Source organism: Ictalurus punctatus, chromosome 13, assembly GCF_001660625.3.
Source record: "Ictalurus punctatus breed USDA103 chromosome 13, Coco_2.0, whole genome shotgun sequence".
Taxonomy (NCBI): Eukaryota; Metazoa; Chordata; class Actinopteri; order Siluriformes; family Ictaluridae; genus Ictalurus; species Ictalurus punctatus.
Genome location: NC_030428.2, coordinates 16,632,381 through 16,653,870, shown reverse-complemented (window position 1 = coordinate 16,653,870; position 21,490 = coordinate 16,632,381). Strand labels below are relative to the sequence as shown.

The 21,490-nt window shown below is 40.3% G+C and overlaps 1 protein-coding gene across 15 annotated transcripts in view; it reads left to right on the top strand.

Annotated features, from left to right (window-relative positions):
* The window catches only part of camk2g1 (calcium/calmodulin-dependent protein kinase (CaM kinase) II gamma 1), a 79,430-nt gene that overhangs the window by 35,951 nt on the left and 21,989 nt on the right, over positions 1-21,490 (top strand). For all 15 annotated transcript variants that reach the window (XM_017483413.3, XM_047159303.2, XM_017483410.3 and 12 more), the window contains exons 3-6: positions 6,855-6,914; positions 15,065-15,119; positions 15,776-15,841; positions 18,976-19,048. In XM_017483413.3, coding sequence (XP_017338902.1) covers positions 6,855-6,914; positions 15,065-15,119; positions 15,776-15,841; positions 18,976-19,048 — 254 coding nt within the window. The remainder of the gene's footprint in view (positions 1-6,854; positions 6,915-15,064; positions 15,120-15,775; positions 15,842-18,975; positions 19,049-21,490) is intronic.

Here is a 21,490-nt window from a genome sequence, read left to right as displayed (position 1 = left end):
AATTACTGTGAGTCGTGTGTGTGTGTGTGTGTGGTGTGTAAATTACTGTGTGGTGCGTGTGTGTGATCTGTAGTGAAATTGGAGCAGTGGTGATAGCAGTGTGCTGACGTGTCTCACTGGCGTCTCCAGTGTACTATAGTAATGGAACTTCCTCTCCAGTTTCGTGTGTGTGTGTACTGAGAGAGAGGAAATGTGCATCTTGGTCTGCTAAGATACCAAATGTGTGGTTTGGCTGGCGAAAGTAAATACTGTAAGACCGAGTAGGTCTGACTGGTTGGTCTACATTAATACTGTACAACACACCCATGAAAGAGCGCAACAACAAATATGAGGCAGTTATCTGTTAGATTAATTGGTTTGAAACTTGCAATTAATGCTAATGACAAACATTAATAATCAAAGGATTATCTGCAGTAGATTTGTACTTTTTATTTAAAAAAAAAAAAAAAAAGTGTTTAGTTTTGTATTTATTATAAGGTTTAAAGGAAAATGTAAGCCCAAAGTGCTTTACTTGGAGGTAAATAAAAGGTTCATATAACTCCATTTGTATTGGATATTATACAGATTCCTGGGCAATAAAAATGGGCCAAGCCCAAAATTGCAAATCTCGTAAGTGTATTAACGTGGCTTGTCGTGTCAGAAGCGGCGACGGATGCGTGTGATGTATAGCATGTTCCAGACATGTTTTCTTCAGCTCAGAAATGACATTTTTACCTTTACATCCTTATCTGCACATGTTAGAAATTCACACCAGTATTTCCATTTTACATAAAGACTCGTCCTGACAGCGAGCGAGTCTCCATTAAACTTCACTGAATGAGCGCGAGTCCACGCACGCGTCAAACAGTGCGCGATAGAAAGGAAACGCAATAACTCTGACTGAAATATTAATTTTGATCAAACATGATGTTTGATGCTATATTTAGCGATATTTACAAACAGAAGTAAGAGTGTTTTTATGAGAGCAGTAACTGTAATGGGGTTATAACATGGAACTGTATAGAAATGTAAGAAGTGTCATAAATTTACAGAATAAAGAAACATGTTACTGTATTCAGATGAGTGAATGTGTGTGTTACTGCAGAACATTCAACCTCTTACCAGTTAATCCTTAGTTTCTGCTTTTGTTTTTCTTTTTTAGTATTTTTAATATAGTGATTTAACTTCTGCTTTAAAACTTGTGGACAATCAGTTGTTTTTTTTGTTTTCAAAAAAAAAAAATATATATATATTTTTTAAAATCGTTTGCTCACTGTATAGCATAGCCCACAAAGATACATTTAATACCTTCTTTATTGCCTTCAATTTGCACAGTGTTTGAAGGACAACATCAGGCAGAATGTGAAAGAACATGTTTTTTCGGGAAAAAAAAAATCTCAGAAAATAAAAAGTTGTCACAACTGATTATGAAAATAATCGTTAGTTTCAGCCCTAGTTTCTGTGCTTGTGCTCCTTTACAGTAAGGCTCTGTTTGAGCTGTTTGGTGCCATTTGTTATGTGTGGTCTCAGAGCTGCTCCATATAGCTGCCATAGACCAGATCTCTGCTCTGGTTTAATTATTTACAAAAAAAAAAAAAAATCATTATTACATGAAAATTGTACAGGCTTAGTGGTTAGGTTCATATTTAATTAAAATAAATAAAAACAGCAAGTTTTAGGCCACGCCCACTTTGATTCTCCTGGACTCCTTTCTCTGCTGTATAGATTCTCATTTCCTCCCTCTGTCTCTTTTGGTTTGGTTGAGACCGGACTGGAGCAGTGATCACACTGACACTTCGGGTGGTCAGTAGAGCAGAAGGGAGTGTATTCATAACAGCGGCAGTCTAAAGATAATCATAGGCAGGGTCAGGGGACAGGATGAAATGCTGTTAGCTTGGGGCATTACGCTCTGCATGTGCATGTGTGTGAGGGGGTTTGAGGAAACGAGAAGCTCGGATCCAGCCTGAGGGTGAATGAGCCAAGATGATAAGCAGAAAGAAGAAAATCATGAGACAAGAGGAGCAGAGATGATGAGTAGAAGAAAAAAAAAAACCCCACATTCACCTGTTTGCTCTCCTGCCTGGAGTGTCTGCTAATGTTCTGGTTAATATGCTTCAGTGTGCTCGCACTCTTGTTTTTATAAGAATTGGAGAACGTACAGAGAATCACATACCCTTCAGCAATGTATTTTAAGTAGCGACTCCACCTCAGCTTCATTTCAGCGCTATGGGGAATATCTTTCCTAGGGAGTATAACACAAAATCAATCAGAATTTAGACACATTTCAGCGTAGGGATTTCAAATGATCTTTATAGGCAGTTCAGTGTAGGTTTTCATATCTGTAACGGACTTGTGGGGATTGTACACATCAACCATTGTCATGCAAGGATTCAAAGTTACTCACACTTGTTCCTCTATATCCTTGAATCAGCTGATATAAACATGGTTTGAAATGCGCTAGGAGCCTTAATCCTACTTTCTGTCCAGTCCAGCAAGTCTGATCCATGTACGTATATTGACATTTTCACTGCTGAGAGTCCTAATATTTGACGTGTATAGTTGTGAGTTCAGTAAACCTGTGAGTAAACAACATTTGTACTAGCACAGTTACAGTACATAAAAGTTTAAAAGCCAGCATTATACTTTGCATAACTGCCACATTACAATAGTTTTCCAACATGTCAGTCTGTCTAGATGTTATTTTTCCAACTTTTGCAGAATATTGCATCAATATGTGGCGGCTGTGACTCGGGTGGTAGAGCGGGTTGTCCGCTAATCGTAGGGTTGGCGGTTTGATACCCGGCCCACATGACTCCACATGCTGAAGTGTCCTTGGACAAGACACTGAAACCCAAGTTGCTCCCGATGGCAAGTTGGTGCCTTGCATGGCAGTTCTGCTACCATGTGTGAGTGTGTGTGAGTGTGTGTGAGTGTGTGTGAGTGTGTGTGAGTGTGTGTGAGTGTGTGTGAGTGTGTGTGAGTGTGTGTGAGTGTGTGTGAGTGTGTGTGAGTGTGTGAGTGTGTGTGTGAGTGTGTGTGTGTGTGTGTGTGTGAGTGTGTGTGTGTGTGTGTGTGTGAGTGTGTGAGTGTGTGTGTGAGTGTGTGTGTGTGAGTGTGTGTGTGTGTGTGTGTGTGAGTGTGTGTGAGTGTGTGTGAGTGTGTGAGTGTGTGTGAGTGTGTGTGAGTGTGAGTGTGTGTGAGTGTGTGTGAGTGTGAGTGTGAATGGGTGGATGAGAGACAGTATAAAGTGCTTTGGAAAAAAAGAGCTATATAAGTGCAGACCATTTACCAATCTGTGTCCATTTCCCGCAGTGATAATTCATACAACATGGATGGGAGATCTGCAGTTTTGACGGCCACCTCTGGCAGCCAGTGGGCATGCTAGTTAAATAAGCAGTGTGATTTTATCAACTTTCCATTGGATGTTTTAGATGTCAACTGCTAAGGGTAGATTGGAATAAAGTGAAAGTGGAGTAGAGATGCCTATTTCTCATCAGGCAGCACTGAACTATGATTTGGACTTTTGAAAATGTGAGAATTCTCCAAATGTTACTTGACAACCTGTGACCTGCCAATTTGTGCCAAATTGAGTAGCATGGGTGTTAGCCTAGCATTAGCAGTGGAAACTTAAATAAATGTAATGCTTTGCATGCATAATTTAGACTACAGTATCATTTATGTGAGGATATCTAATCAATTATTAAAGCATGTTACTACCCGGTTCACAAATGTACAATCTTATCCCCATTAGCCAACTTTCGTAACCTTAGTCAAAAGCGAAATGTGCTTATCATCTTGATATTTGCGGTTCTGGGAAGTCGCAATGATGTTATGGAAATTTAAACAAAAGGTATTTGTGTATACACTGTTCTGTGTAGCCCGGCATTGGAGCTACACAAAGTCCTTAACAAACCTCTGTGTTTATACAAAATATTGACAAATATTGAAAGTCTGTTCGGAAATGCAAATATATTCCCTTCAAAATCTCAGCATCATGTTGATGTTTTGTGGTTTTAAAACTCCTTTTGAATTTTCCCGGTCAATCCTGCTCAGTAATACAATGTTTATGCAGAATGTCTGTGCTCAAGTTCATGGGAACTTTTAGATGAGAGTGCTTGCTTTTTAGTTGTGTGGCCCTGACATTTTAGACTTCTTACATATCTTCTACGCCTGTTGTGTTGGACAACATAATGTACATTTTTCAGCTTGTAAGAATGATCCATAAATATTATAATATATGATCAAAAATATTATTTAATAAATCTGTTGATTTTTATCTTTTAGCAATATTTATTATTTAAAAACTCCTAGTGTATTTTGTATCCCCAATATCGACATTTTATTGCTCATCAGTCTCCCTGCTCTCTAAATACTTGTAATTGACATCAAGCCCTTAAACCACCACCATGTTTTTAGTATTGTATGGCTAAGACACAAGAGGACACCTTGATCACCTGTGCTCATGGGAAAACTTTTCTTTTGTGCTGCAAATAAACATTTGAAAATATAACTGGATAACTACTTTAACTAATTAGGATGGGACAATACTTTTCACTGCCAGGTTTTGACAAAAGAAATGACCTTTGACCTTTTCCATCATGCACAACCCTTAATGAAGCCCTTAAAGAGCTATATATGATGAGGTGTCGACACTGCAGAGCTGACAGGTGTGCTTTTGTATGGTGGATTATAATATTTGCTTTGCTATCCTGAATGATTGCTGTGCTTAAGTGTGAAATCAAATGGATAAGCAGACGGATCATGTGACTTGTATAAATATATATGGTGGTGCTTGAAAGTTTGCGAACCCTTGAGAATTTTCTATATATCTGCATAAATATTACCTCAAACATCATATGTTAACCCAAATCATAAAAGTAGACAAAGAGAACCCAATTAAACAAATGAGATTAAAAATATTCTACTTGTTCATTTATTTATCGAGGAAAATGATCCAATATTACATGTCTCTGAGTGGCAAAAGAATGTGAATCTCTAGGATTAGCAGTTAGTTTGAAGGTAAAATTAGAGTCAGGTGTTTTCAATTAGTTGGTTAATGATCAGGTGGGAGTGAGCGCTGTTGTATTTCAAGAACAAGGATCTATCAAAGTCTAATCTTCACAACATGTTAGTGGAAACGTATCGTGGCAAGGAGATTTCTGAGGACCTCAGAAAAAGAGTTGTTGCTCATCAGGCTGGAAAAGGTTACAAAACCATCTCTGAAGCGTTTGGAATCCACAGTCAGACAGATTGTGCACAAATGGAGATAAGTTACGATCATTGTTACCCTCCCCATGAGTGGTGGACCAAGAAAGATCACTACAAGAGCAAGACGTGTAATAGTCCGTAAGGTCACAAAGGAGCCAGGGTAACTTCTAAGCAACTAAAGGCCATTCTCACATGAGCAAATGTTAATGTTCATGAGTCCACCATAAAGAGAACACTGAACAATGGTGTGCATGGCAGGGTTTCAAGGAGAAAGCCACTGCTCTCCAAAAAGAACGTTGCTGCCCATCTGCAGTTTGCTAAACATCATGTGGACAAGCCAGAAGACTTCTGGAACAAAATAGTGTAAATGAGAAGGTTATCTTTGGAGAAAAGAAAACACTGCATTCCAGCACAAGAATCTTATCCCATCTGTGAAACATGCTGGTGGTAGTATCATGGTTTGGGCCAGTTTTGCTGCATCTGGGACAGGATGACTTGTCATCATTGATGGATCAATGAATTCTGAAATATACCAGCGAATTCTAAAGGAAAATATCAGGACATCCGTTCATAAACTGAAACTCAAGAGAAAGTGGGTCATGCAGCAAGACAATGACCCTAAGCACACAAGTCATTTTACCAAAGAATGGTTAAAGAAGAATAAAGATAATGTTTTGGAGTTGTCAAGTCAAAGTCCTGACTGTAATCCTGTAGAAATGTTGTGGAAGGACCTGAAGCAAGCAGTTCATGTGAGGAGACCCACCATCATCCCAGAGCTGAAGCTGTTCTGTACTGAGGAATGGACTAAAATTCCTCCAAGTCGATGTGCAGGACTGATCAACAGTTACCGGAAATGTTTCGTTGCAGTTATTGCTGCACAAGAAGGTCACACCAGATACTGAAAGCAAAGGTTCACCTAGTTTTGCCATTCACAGATATGTAATATTGGATCATTTTCCTCAGTAAATAAATAATAAATTAGTAGTAATACACTTCAGTTCATGGAGTTATTTCCACAGATGCTAATGATGCCTGTGATGCTTAATGCCAAATTAGCAGAAAGGTAGTTGGATTATTGTGTGCAAGTTTTCCAGGTATTAGCAAAAGATACCTACATGCCAAACCACGCTTCTTTATCAAGGTTCTCCTCAGGGCTCTCCTTTACGTTGTTTGATCATGTCTTAAGGGTTTCATTATTGGTTTCATTATGGGTTTCTCTCCAGCCAACTTGGACACACTTATCACTGCTTGAGTGTGTGTGTGTTTGTGTGCAAAGCCGTGCTCATTAGGGAGAGCATTGCAAGCCATCCATACATTCAGGCCATGCAGGCAGGAGTGCTAACGCAGCGATGTTCCCTAACAACACGCTCAGCAGTGAGGGGAACAAGCCCCTGCCTGCCTAACTAACTCCTTCACTCCTTTTCCACTCTCAGCGCTCTCTCTCTCTCTCTCTCTGTGTGTGTGTTTGTGTGTGTGTGTGTGTGTGTTTGAATGCTGTGCTGTTTCATGCTTCTGTTTTGAGGGCCATGTCACCAGTTTTCAGTGGGGAAAAGCTTAAGCAGTGGTTTACACCAGGTCACTCACTCTTCGGGGAGTCGGACAGGGTTGCTATATTATTTCTAGTTTTGTAACTGTCCCTTTTTTCCCCTCTTTCCTCCTTTCTGTAGATCACCAGAAGCTGGAACGAGAGGCCCGAATCTGTCGTCTTCTCAAACACCCAAATATTGGTGAGTAGGTTCTAGTCTGAAGGTGTTTTTGTTTGTTAGTAATGGAGTTATTGTTTATTAGCAATTGTTTATTAGTAATGCTAATTGTTTCTCTGTTGTTTGCTTGTTCAGTAGCAGTGGTTCCAGTTGTATGGTTTGTGTTAACTGATTTGGTCTAGCAGCTCCGTTACTTGCTGCCTGATTATGTATTACTGCATCACTTGCTATGCAATACCATATAGTATGTGGAAAAATAAGAAAGGGAGCATGGTGCTATATATTTTCTCAGCTAGCACAATCACATGGGCTTTTTGTTTTGTCCTATATTCGTCAACAGTCAGTTGAAAGTAACATAATTTTTGCTGGATGGATGTTGTCCTTGTAGCGCTGAACAAATAATTGCATTAAAATCACAACCTTGATTTGTTTCCCAGTGCAAGAACAGATTTGATTCAGTAACATTTGCACTCAACCATTCCATAAAAATAAGCGCCACTGTTACCCCCATGTGCTATAACCAATGGAGACGTTGTACCACAAGACCACACACACATACATACACACACATTCTTGAATCGTAGCGAGTCTACAGAAGGAAAAGAGGAGGAATGTCAGAAATCTAAGCTGTGAGTGAGGTTTAAAGTGACCCAGACATCTGCTTACAGTGAGAAGGAGCAAACATGTCCTAAAGAAGTGACTATTATGTACTAAATATTAAATTCCCAATTACTAAACAATGACTAAATGTACAAAATAAATGACTTTAGCAAGTGAGTCACCGTGACTACATTTATATGGACAGCAGTAATGTAATTATTGACCTTATTCTGAATAAGACAATATTGTGATTTAAGTTGTTTACATGAGTTGCTTTTAGGAATATTTCTTTCATGTTCCTGTTTTAGATGTTCTAGAACATAAATCGACTAACGTCACACGTCATTACGTCCCCATGCCACGTAATCCAACGTTCCCTCCAGAATGTCACGTATCGACATACAGTTGGTCTTCATTATGGTACCATATACAGTTTTGGGTGTTTCATTTAAAATTTTATGAAAGTTTCAAGTGCACTTAATTATTTGTCATACTATATGTGCAAATGGACAACTGCTTGAAGCCACGAGCTAAAACCGCATTCTTACCTTATATATAGTATATAGAAATACATGTATTTCGCCTACTACATAGTAGGCAAGTACACGGTTTCTGAACACAGCCGTGCTCTCTTGCTTGCCGTCAAACGGTTGAGCACTGCCGTGTGTGTACGTGTCCTGTCACAAAATGCAATGAAAACATCTGAGGTGTGTACATCTCTATAATGCACTTCGATAATGCGACTAAAATAGGAATACTCCACATGTTTTAATTCGATTTGTGTTTACTTCGAGTATGACTTTAGCCGGATTAAGGTCATCAATAATCGCTGTTTACGTGGTAATTTCTTAATCAGAGTATTGTCTTAAAATGCTTAATATTGGATTATTGTTGTGCATGTAAATGTACTGACTGAGTGATGCGGTACACACAGAGCATGTTTAGTAAGACCACTTTTCATCCACAAGAAACTGATGAGTTGCTATGGACATAAGAACAGAAACATTTCTACTAATTATTTAACTAGCTGATGCATTGCTGGATCCTTTTGAACTTCTGATCTTGCTCTTGAAATCGTAATGAGTATTTCAAACTGTTGACGAGCCATCATTCATAGACATCCACTAGGATAATGGTACTCCCGTGCTCTTCTGTGGTAACTGAATAAATATGCGTATTGTTCCTTATAAAATTGTGCAGAATCGTGATAATCATGAGCATTCTAAGCCAAAGAAATCCACGCTATGCTATATTCATCAAGAATCCGTGCTGAAGTTAATGAAATTTAAAAAGCCTTCACTAATGAGCCATCAGTAATTTGGTTGCAGTTAAGATATTCTTGTTAAAGGGTCAGGTCAACAGAAACCTTTTTAAACCTTTTTCCATGCACTTATTCTGTTCAGCAAAGCCTCTTGCGATGACGATGCAGATGTTTGTACGGTCACCACTGTGAGCAAAAAACTAGACCAAGAATTAAGTGCCATTGGTACCTGTGGAAAAACAGCCTAACGCTAACCTAACGCTGTGTATGTCCTTACAGCTGTGTGTGTATGTGGATGTGGGAGAAGGCTCATTGTGTCATTGTTACAGGGGGAAATAAAGGACAATGGTAGATGAGGGATGCTTAAAGAAAGCGACAGGGAGCTCAGCTCTATAATAAGGCCTATAAATAGTGTGTTGGGGTGAGGGACGGGTAGGAGCCAGAGGGGGCGCCTGGTGCAGGAGGCTTTGGTGCTCATACGCAGTAATTATCAGCAGCAAGCCCAGGAATGCAGCGAGCAGGAGGAGAATGGGAGAAAGGATGAAAGAAACAGCACCTGGTTTAAGGACCTAGTTCTATTTTGTTAAGCCTCAGTTTAAGATGCATTTTGGCACTGAATCTGTTTCTATTTTCCCGAAGCCAGAAACAGATGAGTTTGGTATTGCAGCTGTGTAGCCCAACACGTTCCCAACACCTGGCTCTGTTCAGAAGCACAGAAACCGCTGCTGAGATTAGATCTGAAATCGAGATTAGCTTATTAAAACGCCTTGTATGAATATTCCCAAGCCATATAAGGGGTTTGTAAGCAACACATAATCATAAATAAACATCTGTCAATGCCAAGGTTCACTGGTTTGTTATGATATATTTCTCCTTAGCTGTCATTCTTCCATCTTTCTTTCTATCTCTCTCTCTCTCTCTCTCTCTCTCTCTATCTCTCTCTCTCTCTCTCTCTCTCTCTCTCTCTACCCCCTGCTGCAATGCGAGTGTGTTCCATATCGGCTCCCTGCACCTCGCTTTGTTTCCTGAGGCTTTTCCTTTTTGCTCGCTTGCTTTCCTCGCTTGCTGTCCCTCAAAGGGACAACTTGTCATGTTTTCTGCTTGGACTGTAGATAAATGGCGAACAAAGGGAGCAAAAAGGGAGGAAAGAAATCGGGGAGTTCTTGAGAGAAAAGCGAGGAGAGAGAGGTCAGAGTGCTTGTACTTGTCGTATATCGCAGTTGGTCCTTTTCTAACTCTCCCTCTCGTATTTTCTCCTCGCAGCCTCTCTCTCACTCCATCTCTTTCTCATTGGCATGACATAAAGTACAATTTTACCCAAACAACACGGAATTTAATCACGATCTTGGATGATGGACGTGGAGTGCTGTATGCATAGGAATGAAAAATGCAGTATGAAACAAAAAAGACAGAGGGGTGTGAGGGTAAATACATTACAGGGATGTGAATGCACACTCATCAGTTTTCCTCTTGTCACAAAGAAAAAGAGTAAGGAAAAGAATTGACCTAATCCTTGAATAAAGATGAATTGCAGAGGTTTTTATGCTTTTTTTTGCGGAAAACTACTTAATTTGGCCAAATTGCCGTTACACGAAATTGTTTTAATGCAGTTTTTCCACAGTAATGTTTATTGGTTTTAGCTTCACTCATGTTCGAGACGTGAATCGAAGAGGGTTTTGACTGAATGTACGTTGTGATAATGTCATATGATGCAAATCTGCAAAAAAAAATCTGTGGTAATTTTGAAAAAATTGCAAGCATCTCCGAATATTGCGGAGTTTGCTCGATTTCGCATTAATTTCTGTGATCGCAAAATCCTGGAGGGACTGGTTATAGTTGTCAATTAGCATTAATTCTACCTTTATTGAAATTCCGAAATGGTTCTAAAAGGTCAAGCCAGTGAATCCAGTATTTGGCAGTTGTTTTCTCGTTCTGCCAGCTGTCAATAAAATATTTACTAGGATGAAAAACTCAGGTCTCTGTATCACCACAAACTCACCAATCAGGACTAGGAGGTGTCTCTACCTGTCAATCATGTTACCCGTCAATTCAGAAAGCTCTCCCTCTTACGCTACTATTTAGGCCGAGGCACTTTGCATTTAAGGAGCGTGGCTTTGAAGGGGAAAAATGAAGAGCGGAGCTAGATTTGTTTGCAAGCTTCTGTCAAGTTATGAGAAACAGCAGAGCCCTGATGGAAACTCAAAATTTTTATGTGACTCAGTTATTAAAGCCCTGTTTATATGTATACAGATGTTTTTTTAAACAAGTGGTTAAAAAAAAAGGCGAACAAAGCTTTTCAACACCCTAAAATATGGAGAAATTCTAGCACTGCAAGAATGATATCATGTTAAAATATCTTGAATATAGTCAAGTTCATCTAGTATTTCCTAATATTTACATTTATGGCATTTTGGCAGATGCCCTTATCCAGAACGACTTAAGGGCCTTGCTCATGGGCCCAATAATGGCAGCTTGACAGTGCTGGGATTTGAACTTACAATCTTCTGATCAGTAGTCCAACATCTTAACCACTGAGTGTCCACTAAGATTACAGTAAACCTAGACATATTTTACTAATTTATTACTCGAAATTCAATTAGAAGATGTAAAGCTTTGAAATTGGATGGGAGGAAGGGATGGATGGATGAGGGGAAGGAGGGATGGGATGGATGGGAGTGAGGGAGGGATGGAGGATTGGAGGGAGGGAGGGATGCATGGATGGATGAATGGGAGGGATGGATGGATGGGATGGAAGGGAGGGGTGAGGCAGGGAGGGATAGATGGAATGGATTGGAGGGAGGGTTGGGAGGGATTGGAGGGATGGATGGATGGGAGGGAGGGAAGGAGGAATGGATGGGATGGAAGGGAGGGAAGGAGGGAGGAATGGATGGGCTGGGAGGGAGGGAGGAATGGATGTGCTGGAAGGGAGGGAAGGAGGAATGGATGGGATGGAAAGGAGGAATGGATGGGATGGAAGAGAGGGAGGGAAGGAGGAATGGATGGGATGGAAGGAAGGAATGGATGAGATGGAAGGGATGTATTGGAGGGTTGGGAGGGATTGGAGGGATGGATGGATGGGAGGGAGGGAAGGAGGAATGGATGGGATGGAAGGGAGGGAAGGAGGGAGGAATGGATGGGATGGAAGGGAGGGAAGGAGGGAGGAATGGATGGGCTGGGAGGGAGGGAGGAATGGATGGAAGGGAGGGAGGGAAGGAGGAATGGATGGGATGGAAAGGAGGGGTGGATGGGATTAGAGGGATGGATGGAAGGAAGGGATGGAGGGAGGGTTGGGAGGAATGGGATGGAAGGGAGGGAGGATTGGATGGGATGGAAGGGAGGGAGGATTGGATGGGATGGAAGGGAGGGATGGATGGGATTGGAGGGATGGATGGATGGAAGGGATGGAGGGAGGGTTGGGAGGGATTGATGGGAGTTAGGGAGGGAGGGAGGAATGGATGGGATTTGATTGGAGGGAGGGAGGAAGGGATGGATGGGAGGGATCAATGGATGGATGGACTTTATTTATCCCCAAGGGCAAACTAGTCAAATTATAGTATAATTATTATTATTATACTTTGCAGTAAAAAAATCCCTCCATATTCACTGTTTTTCAGTGTGAAAAACCATCACAGCATGAATCTGCCCATGCCCATGCCCATGCCCATTCTCTTTCCCATTGCTTTTTCTTATGTTATCTGAATGTGTTAGGGCTCTGTTTATTATGGCTGCTGACCTGGAGACACCAGACTATAATACGCACTGTGCTGCTCCTGAATACACCTGTCTGATTGTAGAAACCGCACTGCGAACAGAGATTTTAAGATAAGACCGAGACAACCACTTTGTATTCACATGTAACCTCAAGCAGTAGCTCTACCTCCGTGTCAGTCCGCACATGAATTATTATTAGTGTTTGTCTTTCTTTTGGCCACGTTTGTGGATTTCCGTGTTTTCATCTTTTCTTAAGCTCAATACGCATGCTTACGCTTACTAGGATTCTTGAGGTGTTTTACATAACAGTTAATGACGTACTGGACCGGTGTGCTAATGTGAGCGTTTTCAAATAGTTTCTGTATTTTTGTGATATTTTTGAAAATGTTTTTGTAGACCGGAACGCAGGAATAAAAACGATGTTTTCACAAACCTGAGTATTTAAGAATGAATTGGTTTTTGGTGTGATTTTAAAGCAATGGATTTGATGGACCCCTTCTCATTTTCAGTTCAGCAGTACAATAAGCCAGAGACACTTAACGTGCTTTAACAGATTTACTGCTCTGCAGAGTTCAGTTTCATCACCAGTCTAACACGCCTGTGAGGAAGTCGGTCTCAGAGCAGTATCGGGCATCAGCTGATACTCAGAGATCTGATATTGGTATTGAAAATGAACGTGTCATGGTGCATCCCTAGTGCCCTTAATGGTGTACCTATTTCTGTGATTTCCTCTTAATATAACCAGAAGAGGATATTTCAAGTAATTAAAGCGTGCACGTCTCCCTATAACATCTTTGATACTTCTTAATAGAGCTGCAATAACTATTCGATAAAATAGACAGTAATCGATGATGCAAATCATTGTCATTGAATCTCATTATCGATTAATTGGTCTGCACGGGATACATTTAATCATTGCGTTACTTCTGTTCTGGAAACGCGCACCAGAGAGTACAGACCAATGTTGTGTCCCATATGACGTCCTGTACACTTACACTATACACTATGTAGTCTACCATCTAGTGTATGAATTTTAGAACGGTAGTATCGTCTCAAAGGAAACGCTAGCGGTTTTTACTAACCGGAAGTACAATGTGACACAGTGTGATGTAATGTGATGCCGCTCGCTGTTGCAGAATACCCAGAGTCACTGGCAATGACTTTCTTCAGTTTACTGTTTCAGTGTTGCCTTTTATGCCCAGTGTGACATCAGTGAGCATCAGATGGAGGCATAATCGAAAAGTGACGGCGGAAAAAAATGTGTGACCGCCAAGTCCTCTAAGGCAGGGGAGCGTTTTATATTAAATGCTGTGAAGAAGAGCTGCAAACTTTACAAAGAGCTTGTGTAGCAAGGAAGCACGGCAGTGATGCAAAGTTATGTTTATATCCTGTATGCTCCACTGTGTGCAAGGACTTGGGGAACTTGGTGCGAGTTGCTTAAAAGTTTTACTTTAATTCAAGTTTATTGTCATTATATGGTGTATTTACACGCTTTCAGTGCAACTTCTGTCGTTTATTATAACAGGAGCGGTCTATTGGTAACAAGCCTGTGTTGGTCCTCACTAGCAATGTGTAGACGCGGTGATAAACAGTGTAGCACAAGTAAGATCTGTAATGTCAAATTAAAATGGTGGGAGCAAAGTAAACACCAGTAAAGCAGTATGCCTAAAGGCAGTGAGTAAGAGAAGGTGCAGTGACAGTGAGGTTTTATTATTAATTTAGGATTGTAGTTTAATTATGAGTGCTTTTTTGTGCATCTGTAAAGTTTAGTGGAGCAACAATATTAGTGGAGGTCACTGTATATTATGTAAAATTTTAGTCTGAAGTTTATATTTGTAGCACTTGAAAAAATGGTATTGAAAGTTTGGGTTTTTTCTTCTGATTAATTAAAAAAAAAATCATCGAATTAATTGATTATGAAAACAATTGTTAGTCGCAGCCCTACTTCATAATATGCCATTTGGGAGGGTTCTTTTTTTTTCTTTTTCTTTTTCCTCTTCTTTATATTTCTCTCTCCATTCTTCCTTGTTTAGCTCTTCACCCAGTTGCTTCACCCTAAGTTGCTCTTTCTCTCAGGACTCCCTGAAGGCTTCTGCTATTCTGGGCAGTATTTACTTACTCTTTCTTTCTCCCTCCATATATCACTCTTTCACATTTCTGTCCTTTTCTGTGTTCACTTCTTTTGCCCTCTCTCTCTCTCTCTCTCTCTCTCTCTCTCTCTCTCTCTCTCTCTCTCTCTCTCTCTCTCTCTCTCTCTCTCCAGACCCTCTGTTTTTTCTTTTTCTTTAGGCTTTTCACTCATCCACCCTGTTCTGCCTCTCTCACACTCGTTGTGTGACTCTGTAATATAGTGATTGTATATACACACACACACACCTATCTTCCAGCCTCTGTGGACAGCCTCTTGCATAACAATGTGATGTCAGAATAAGGTGTTTTAATTCATGTGTTTTGAGGACAAGATGTTATTGGCTGTCTAATATTGTGTTTGCTTAAGTTCATCACTAAACATGAAGTTGTGTGCTCTTCTTTCTTTCTTTCTTTCTTTCTTTCTTTATTTATTTATTTATTTATTTTATTTTCTTTTTTTAAATCTCCTCAGTTCGACTACATGACAGTATTTCAGAAGAAGGTTTTCATTACCTGGTCTTTGACCTGTAAGTATGACTTGACACACACACGCACACACATGCACACACACACACACACACACACACACACACACACACACACACACACACACACACACACATTACATCAAGACAATATGTAATAAAGAACATTAGCACACAGCTCAATACGCTGTTATTCCATGAGTGTGGATGTTACTGTGTTTAGTGTAGCAGCTTATGTTGTGTAATTTGTAGCACTGTTTTCTTCCAAGCACTGGACTCCTTCATGCTAAAAGGATTTGCATTTTATTCAGCAGTAGGTAGTGTTGAAGAGAATTGCAAAAACCATGCTGTTGCAAACCAGAAGTGATTACTGCACCATTGTGACTGTGTGCGTATACATGAGTGCATCTCTCTCTTTCTCTCTCTCTCTGTCTGTCTCTCTCTTTCTCATTCACACACTCTATCTCTCTCTCATGTTGTCTCTGTCATGCTGTCTCTCTCTCTCTCTCGCTCCCTGTCTCTCTTTTTCTCGGTCTCTCTTTCTCTCTCTCGCTCACGCTCTCTTTCTCATTCTGTCTCTCTGTCTCTCTTTCTCTCTCTCTTTCTGTCTCTTTTTCTGTCTCTCTCTCTCTCTCTGTCTCTCTCTCTCTCTCTCTCTCTCTCTCTCTCTCTCTGTCTCTCTCTGTCTCTCTCTGCAGAGTGACTGGAGGGGAGCTGTTTGAAGACATCGTTGCCAGAGAGTATTACAGTGAAGCTGATGCGAGGTGGGCACTCCAGTTCTCCAATTTACTGTTGCCGTGGTTACTGCTCTGCGCCCTGCAGCATGCGGGTCACACACACACACACACACACACACACACACACACACGCGCACATGACCATGGTGTTATGTTTTTAAAAGCACACAGTGAGTGAGGAAGTGGAGGCTCTCTTAAGTGCAGTAAAACTGGAGTGCTCTTTAATGGTGCCATTATGGAAGCGTTATTAGCCGAGTTATAACTTGTCAACAGGTAGAACCTCCCCACCCCAACTCCTTTCCATGCCCATATCCCCTCTCCTTCCCCATCCTCTCATCTACTTTTTTCTCATCCCCTTCTTTCCTTACTCACTGCCCACACCACTCCTCATTGTTCTCTCTCTTGTTTTCCTCCTTCAGTTGCATTAGGCTGATGTGTTTACTAACCTGGGCAGCTAATAAGCACCCTAATAAGAGTTCTACTGACTGATTTAGTTTAGGTGGCAAGTCTTTCTGTGCTGTAACTGCCAGATTGCAACTCTCTTCCCCCAGTATATATGTGCTGTTCCTCCAGTACTTCTTTCAGAGCTTAACAGGAAGCCACTTTTTCTCAACAATAGGGTGCAATATACCATTTGTTAACTGTTATTACGATATTAGCCTCTTCAATATAGATATCACAGACGTGTGCAATGCAATTGCAGGCTTTTGCCTGTACTGCTCATGTTGCATTGTACTACACAAATGCAATTTCTTTAGTATTGTGAGAGCATTCTGACCATCTCTGAGGTTCCAGATGAGTCTGTTCATAAAGTCTGTTTGAATAAATAAAGGCCGGTTTTTAACTGCCCATTTAACCATTAATTCATGTCCCTCATCATGAGTGGCACAACAGAAAAACGTTTGCCTTCTGCAGATCGCAAGTTTGAATCCCGGCGATGCCACAACAATCCATGGCCACAAGCCAAAAGGGAGGGAGAGGCGGCATACTCTGTCTCTCCTATCAATCACAGTGACACTAGCCAATCACGGGCCCCTGTGTGCTAATGCATGCGTTAGTGAGCGTGTAGCTCTTTCCTCCGAGTGCATTACGCTGCCCCCGTCATTGCACGAGCAGTAGATTGAAAGGCATGGTTAGTTTGCTTCACGGGCCTGGATATCAAGCTGACTGTAGATTAACTCTATGGAAGTCCAGCCATGCATTATTTTCCACCTAAATATCTGTTTTTACCCAGAAATGTCATATTAGAATATGAAACATGCGTTATGATTTTACTGTTACATTGTCTTGTAATAAATTGTGTAGCATATTACAATCGCAGTGTGTAAACGTAGTATAATATAAAATGTGTAAATAGTATAGCATCAAATAAAAAATAGTAATTATTGCCCATATAGTGGAGCCATTTTGTCAACTAAATATAAGATTTTCTGGAATTTTGTCATATATTTGATCTCTGACACAAACGAAGCATACTTTGAATGGATTTGTTTCCATGCATGACACTGAATCCTCAGTGCTATATACTTGACCTGCGTTGTGCCTCAATGCGTGCCTTTATTCTCCAGTAGATAAAGCACTCATTTACAATATTGAACTTTTCTGCGTAGTGGAGGGGATTGGAATTGAAACCTGTGTGTGTGTGTGTGTGTGTGTGTGTGTGTGTGTGTGTGTGTGTGTGTGTGTGTGTGTGTGTGTGTGTGTTGGACTGAGAGGAAAACGGCCTTTTTTCTGAACACTAGGATGCTTGCTGTCCTGGGAATGGAATGTTGGGCTCCAAGTTCAACCAAATTTGGGCAAAGAAAATTGCTGCCCTTTTCGATCATGAATAGACATTCACATCTTTTTTTATTTTATTTTCTTTTTCCTCCCCCGCCTTACTTCTTTGGTATAGTCATCTGCCCAGCTCATCATATCCATCCATCTCCTCTCACTTTCTTTTTCCTCTTTCTTTTTTCTTTCTTTCTTTTTCTTTTTCCTCTATTTTTTCTCTCTTTCTTTTTCCTCTCTCGCTTTCTTTTTCTTTTTTCTTTCTTTTTCTTCTTTTTCATCTCTCTCGCTTTCTTTTTCTTTTTTCTTTCTTTTTTCTTTCTTTTTCATCTCTCTCGCTTTCTTTTTCTTTTCCCTCTTTCTTTTTCCTCTTTCTTTTTCCTTGTTTTTCTTCTTTCTTTTTCCTCTTTCTGTTTTCTCTTTTCTCTTCCTTTCTTTCCTTCCTTTTCTTTCTTTCTTTCTTTCTTTCTTTCTTTCTTTCTTTCTCTTTTTCCTCTTTCTTTTTCTTTCTTTCCTTCCTTCTCTTTTATTTTCTTTCTTTCTCTCTCTATCTATTGCTTGTCTCCCTCGTGCCTTCTTTCTCTCCTTCCACTCTTCTCAAATGTCACTTCAATTCAATTTCCTTTATTGCTGTAACAAATTTATCCATCTGTTTGGCCAAAGCTTGGTCAACTGTAGACAGGTGAACATCTGCTTTACAATATATTTGACCTCCAGCGATCGATGGCTATCCTTTAGCTCTTTTCAATAGGGGAAGAAGTCAGGCTAAGCTTTCTCGTTAGTAAATACATGTATGTCTTATGCATTTATTCATTCGCCAGATGCTTTTTCCATCCAACAGATTACGGCACATTACTGTAAAACTGGGTGTTCACTAAATAACCAAAATCAGGTGCAAAAATGACTGAGAGAGCCGCATTCGTTGTAGTTTAGTAGTTAAGAGCTGGCGTGAGTGTAAGTGCTAAAGAGTACTCCAAACTCTGGTCACAATGCATAGTATACATGATTCAATCTTGAAACAGTAGTGCTAATATACACATGAATAAGAGTAAAGCAGTAACACTCGAACGAGGAACTGTGAATCTTATTGCGTAACAACAGCGTCACACTAGTAAGAGTATTGAGGTAATAAGGAACAATGAGGAACAAATTTTCCCCTCAGAATGTACTGCTTAAAGCAGGCACATCGAGATCAGAGTGTGACTGTTTTGTGCAGGGTTAAAGAATAACAATGCCTGCATTTTTAAGCCATTCGCATTTGGGGTCTCTTCTAACAGTTATCAGAGTGAGGAAAAACAAATGACGTTATTTTAATGCGTTGAAATGATGTAAATGTTCACTGTGCCTTAGCTCCCACTCCTCTTTTCTCCCTCTGTCTCTCACTCTCACAGCCAGTGCATCAATCAGATCCTCGAGAGCGTCAATCATATTCACCAGCATGACATTGTGCACAGAGACCTCAAGGTGAGTTAGTGCCTGTCGCCACGACAACCACCCTCAGCTTTCACCTGCATTCAGTGTGTCCATGGTGATGACCTGTGTCGCTTTCATTCTCACACACATACATACACACACACACACACAGACTTATACACATACTATTGTGCATCTTCCCAGTATTTGCATACAGGTTAAAACCCAGTATACTACATTTTGTTCAGTCCGTGTGCAAATGTTTTAGACCACTTAACTTTGTGAACCCTAGTGCACAGACCTGCTAAGTGTTGGCATAATAAGAATGTTTTCATCTGAGGTTGCAGTCCTCAAAAGGCCTTTGTGAGAAAGGTGATGGAAATGTTAACTGAAATGCAGCACCTCTTGTAGGGTAGTCATGCCCTCAGGCTGTTCAGTGGTGTAAAGGTTCAGCCCTTCCATAACAGCGGAACTGTCTGATTGAGCTCTGTATTTTATATTCTTGGTGCCAGCACGAGCACGGTGCTGCTAGTGCAGAGAAGAATGCAGACTCTCAGAGACACAGAAACCCTGTGATCTTACTTGCACACCGAAAGAGCTGTTGTTAACATGAAGCTTGAGTCTCACACACAAGCACACATGCATACACTCGTTGATCATCCTCATTGTATGTGAGTCAAATGTTGAGTAGAAGAGATGTTTGGCATGCTTCTGGTTGCCATGGTGACAGACATGATATGACTGTTTTCATATTCTCCCAGACTAAAAGAAATTCATTTTTAAGCCTTTACATTTCAGTGCATTTCAGCGACTCACTTTCTCAAAAACCTAGCCTCTAGTGAAAGATTACTTGATATATAAATAATATAATATAATATAATATAATATATAAACCGTTTACACATCGGTAAAGTGTTTCATGCTTAACTGTTTGATCTAGTACGGTGTTGTAGTATGGTAACTTGAGGTTTGGAATCCAGTCCTTATGGCAGCATTTTCCAGACTTTATGAGAGAGTGCAATCACAATTGGAAGGATGCTATTACTTTTTTAGTGTGAAATGTCAGATGGACTTTGCAGTTTACTTTCGGAAGCCATTGGATATTTCAGTGCACAAAGAAGGTATGCAAATACATGGTTTGCAGCTGAATTTGAATTATGGCTCGGATTATGCACGTCCATAAGCGAAATTCAGTTAGCATGTGAATTTGAATAAACTGCTAATAAAAATGCTGCCATATAAAGTAAAGATAAAGGTTTATGCTTAATGGCAGTTGGAATGGACATCCAACACTATTATTGTTGACAGTGATATATATTTTTAAATGTATTTATTTAGGGCTTTAGATTAGCTGGCTATGGTGTGTTAAGAGGTGAGAATGTGTTCTTCTTATATGCGCAATGGCTAAGGGTCTCTGAGGGCTAGGGGTGGCAGAGTGACTTCTCAGACATATTTACATTAAGATTGTTTAGCATGTAGACTGCCCGGGCTTAAACCTGTCTGTGTTTCACTGCTGACAGAAGGACAGTTGCTGGCACCACTTTATAGACCACACTATAGAGGCATGTTCCCCTTGTGTTCTCCTTAATTTATACTACTCAACTTTGGTACATTTTTGTTCAGTGCAGTTGACTAAGAATAAGAAGACTGTGTTGTCATTGTAATGTTGTGAAACAGCAAGGTTATAATGGTATTACCTGAGTTCTTCAGACAACAATATTAAAAAAGACACATTAATATAAAATAGTAAATTAAACAAAGTGGTATAGTAGACAATAAGAAAGTAGGACAAACAATAAGACAGGATGTGCAAAGGTGCATGTGCAATTGCATGTCTGTAAACATGTATGTAAATTAGACCATGTGGTACAGTAGGACAGACAATAGACAGGATGTGCAAAGGTAAGTTACCCAAACAGATCCCGGGGGTGTAGCGATCGTCTCTGGTATTTGTTTACAGGCAAACTCGGGGTGATTGCATGTGGTGTCAGGACGGCTATACGCTAAGTATGCCTCAACATTACAGTCCAAAATAAATAACAGCAAAAGCAACACAACCAGTAACAAATAACTTTTCCGGGAGTACAGATCCGCTGCGTCCGTGTGCGCCGTCATTTTGTACACATCTTGTAATTGTGGTAGCATAAGGCATGCAGCTTTTAGGACCGCAGGATTCTGGCCTTGGGTAGGAATATGAAGGATTTCCACATTTAGAGCATTCTAATATTTTCACCTGTCGGCATTTACCTGATCATGTGGTCACTCCTACACACCAGGCTCTTGCTTTGCCACACCCACATACCATGAAGGGTATCTCTAAAGAGCTCAATTTTGGTATCTGTCTTTCAGCATTAATAAAGAAGGAGCAACATATTTATCTCCTTAACCTAATGAGCAGATTATGGCCATTCAATTCGAATGTATTCAAGATTGTAAAATCGATAATCTACACTAGTTGTGCTTTTGAATCCTGTAATTGTAAACTGCTAAATA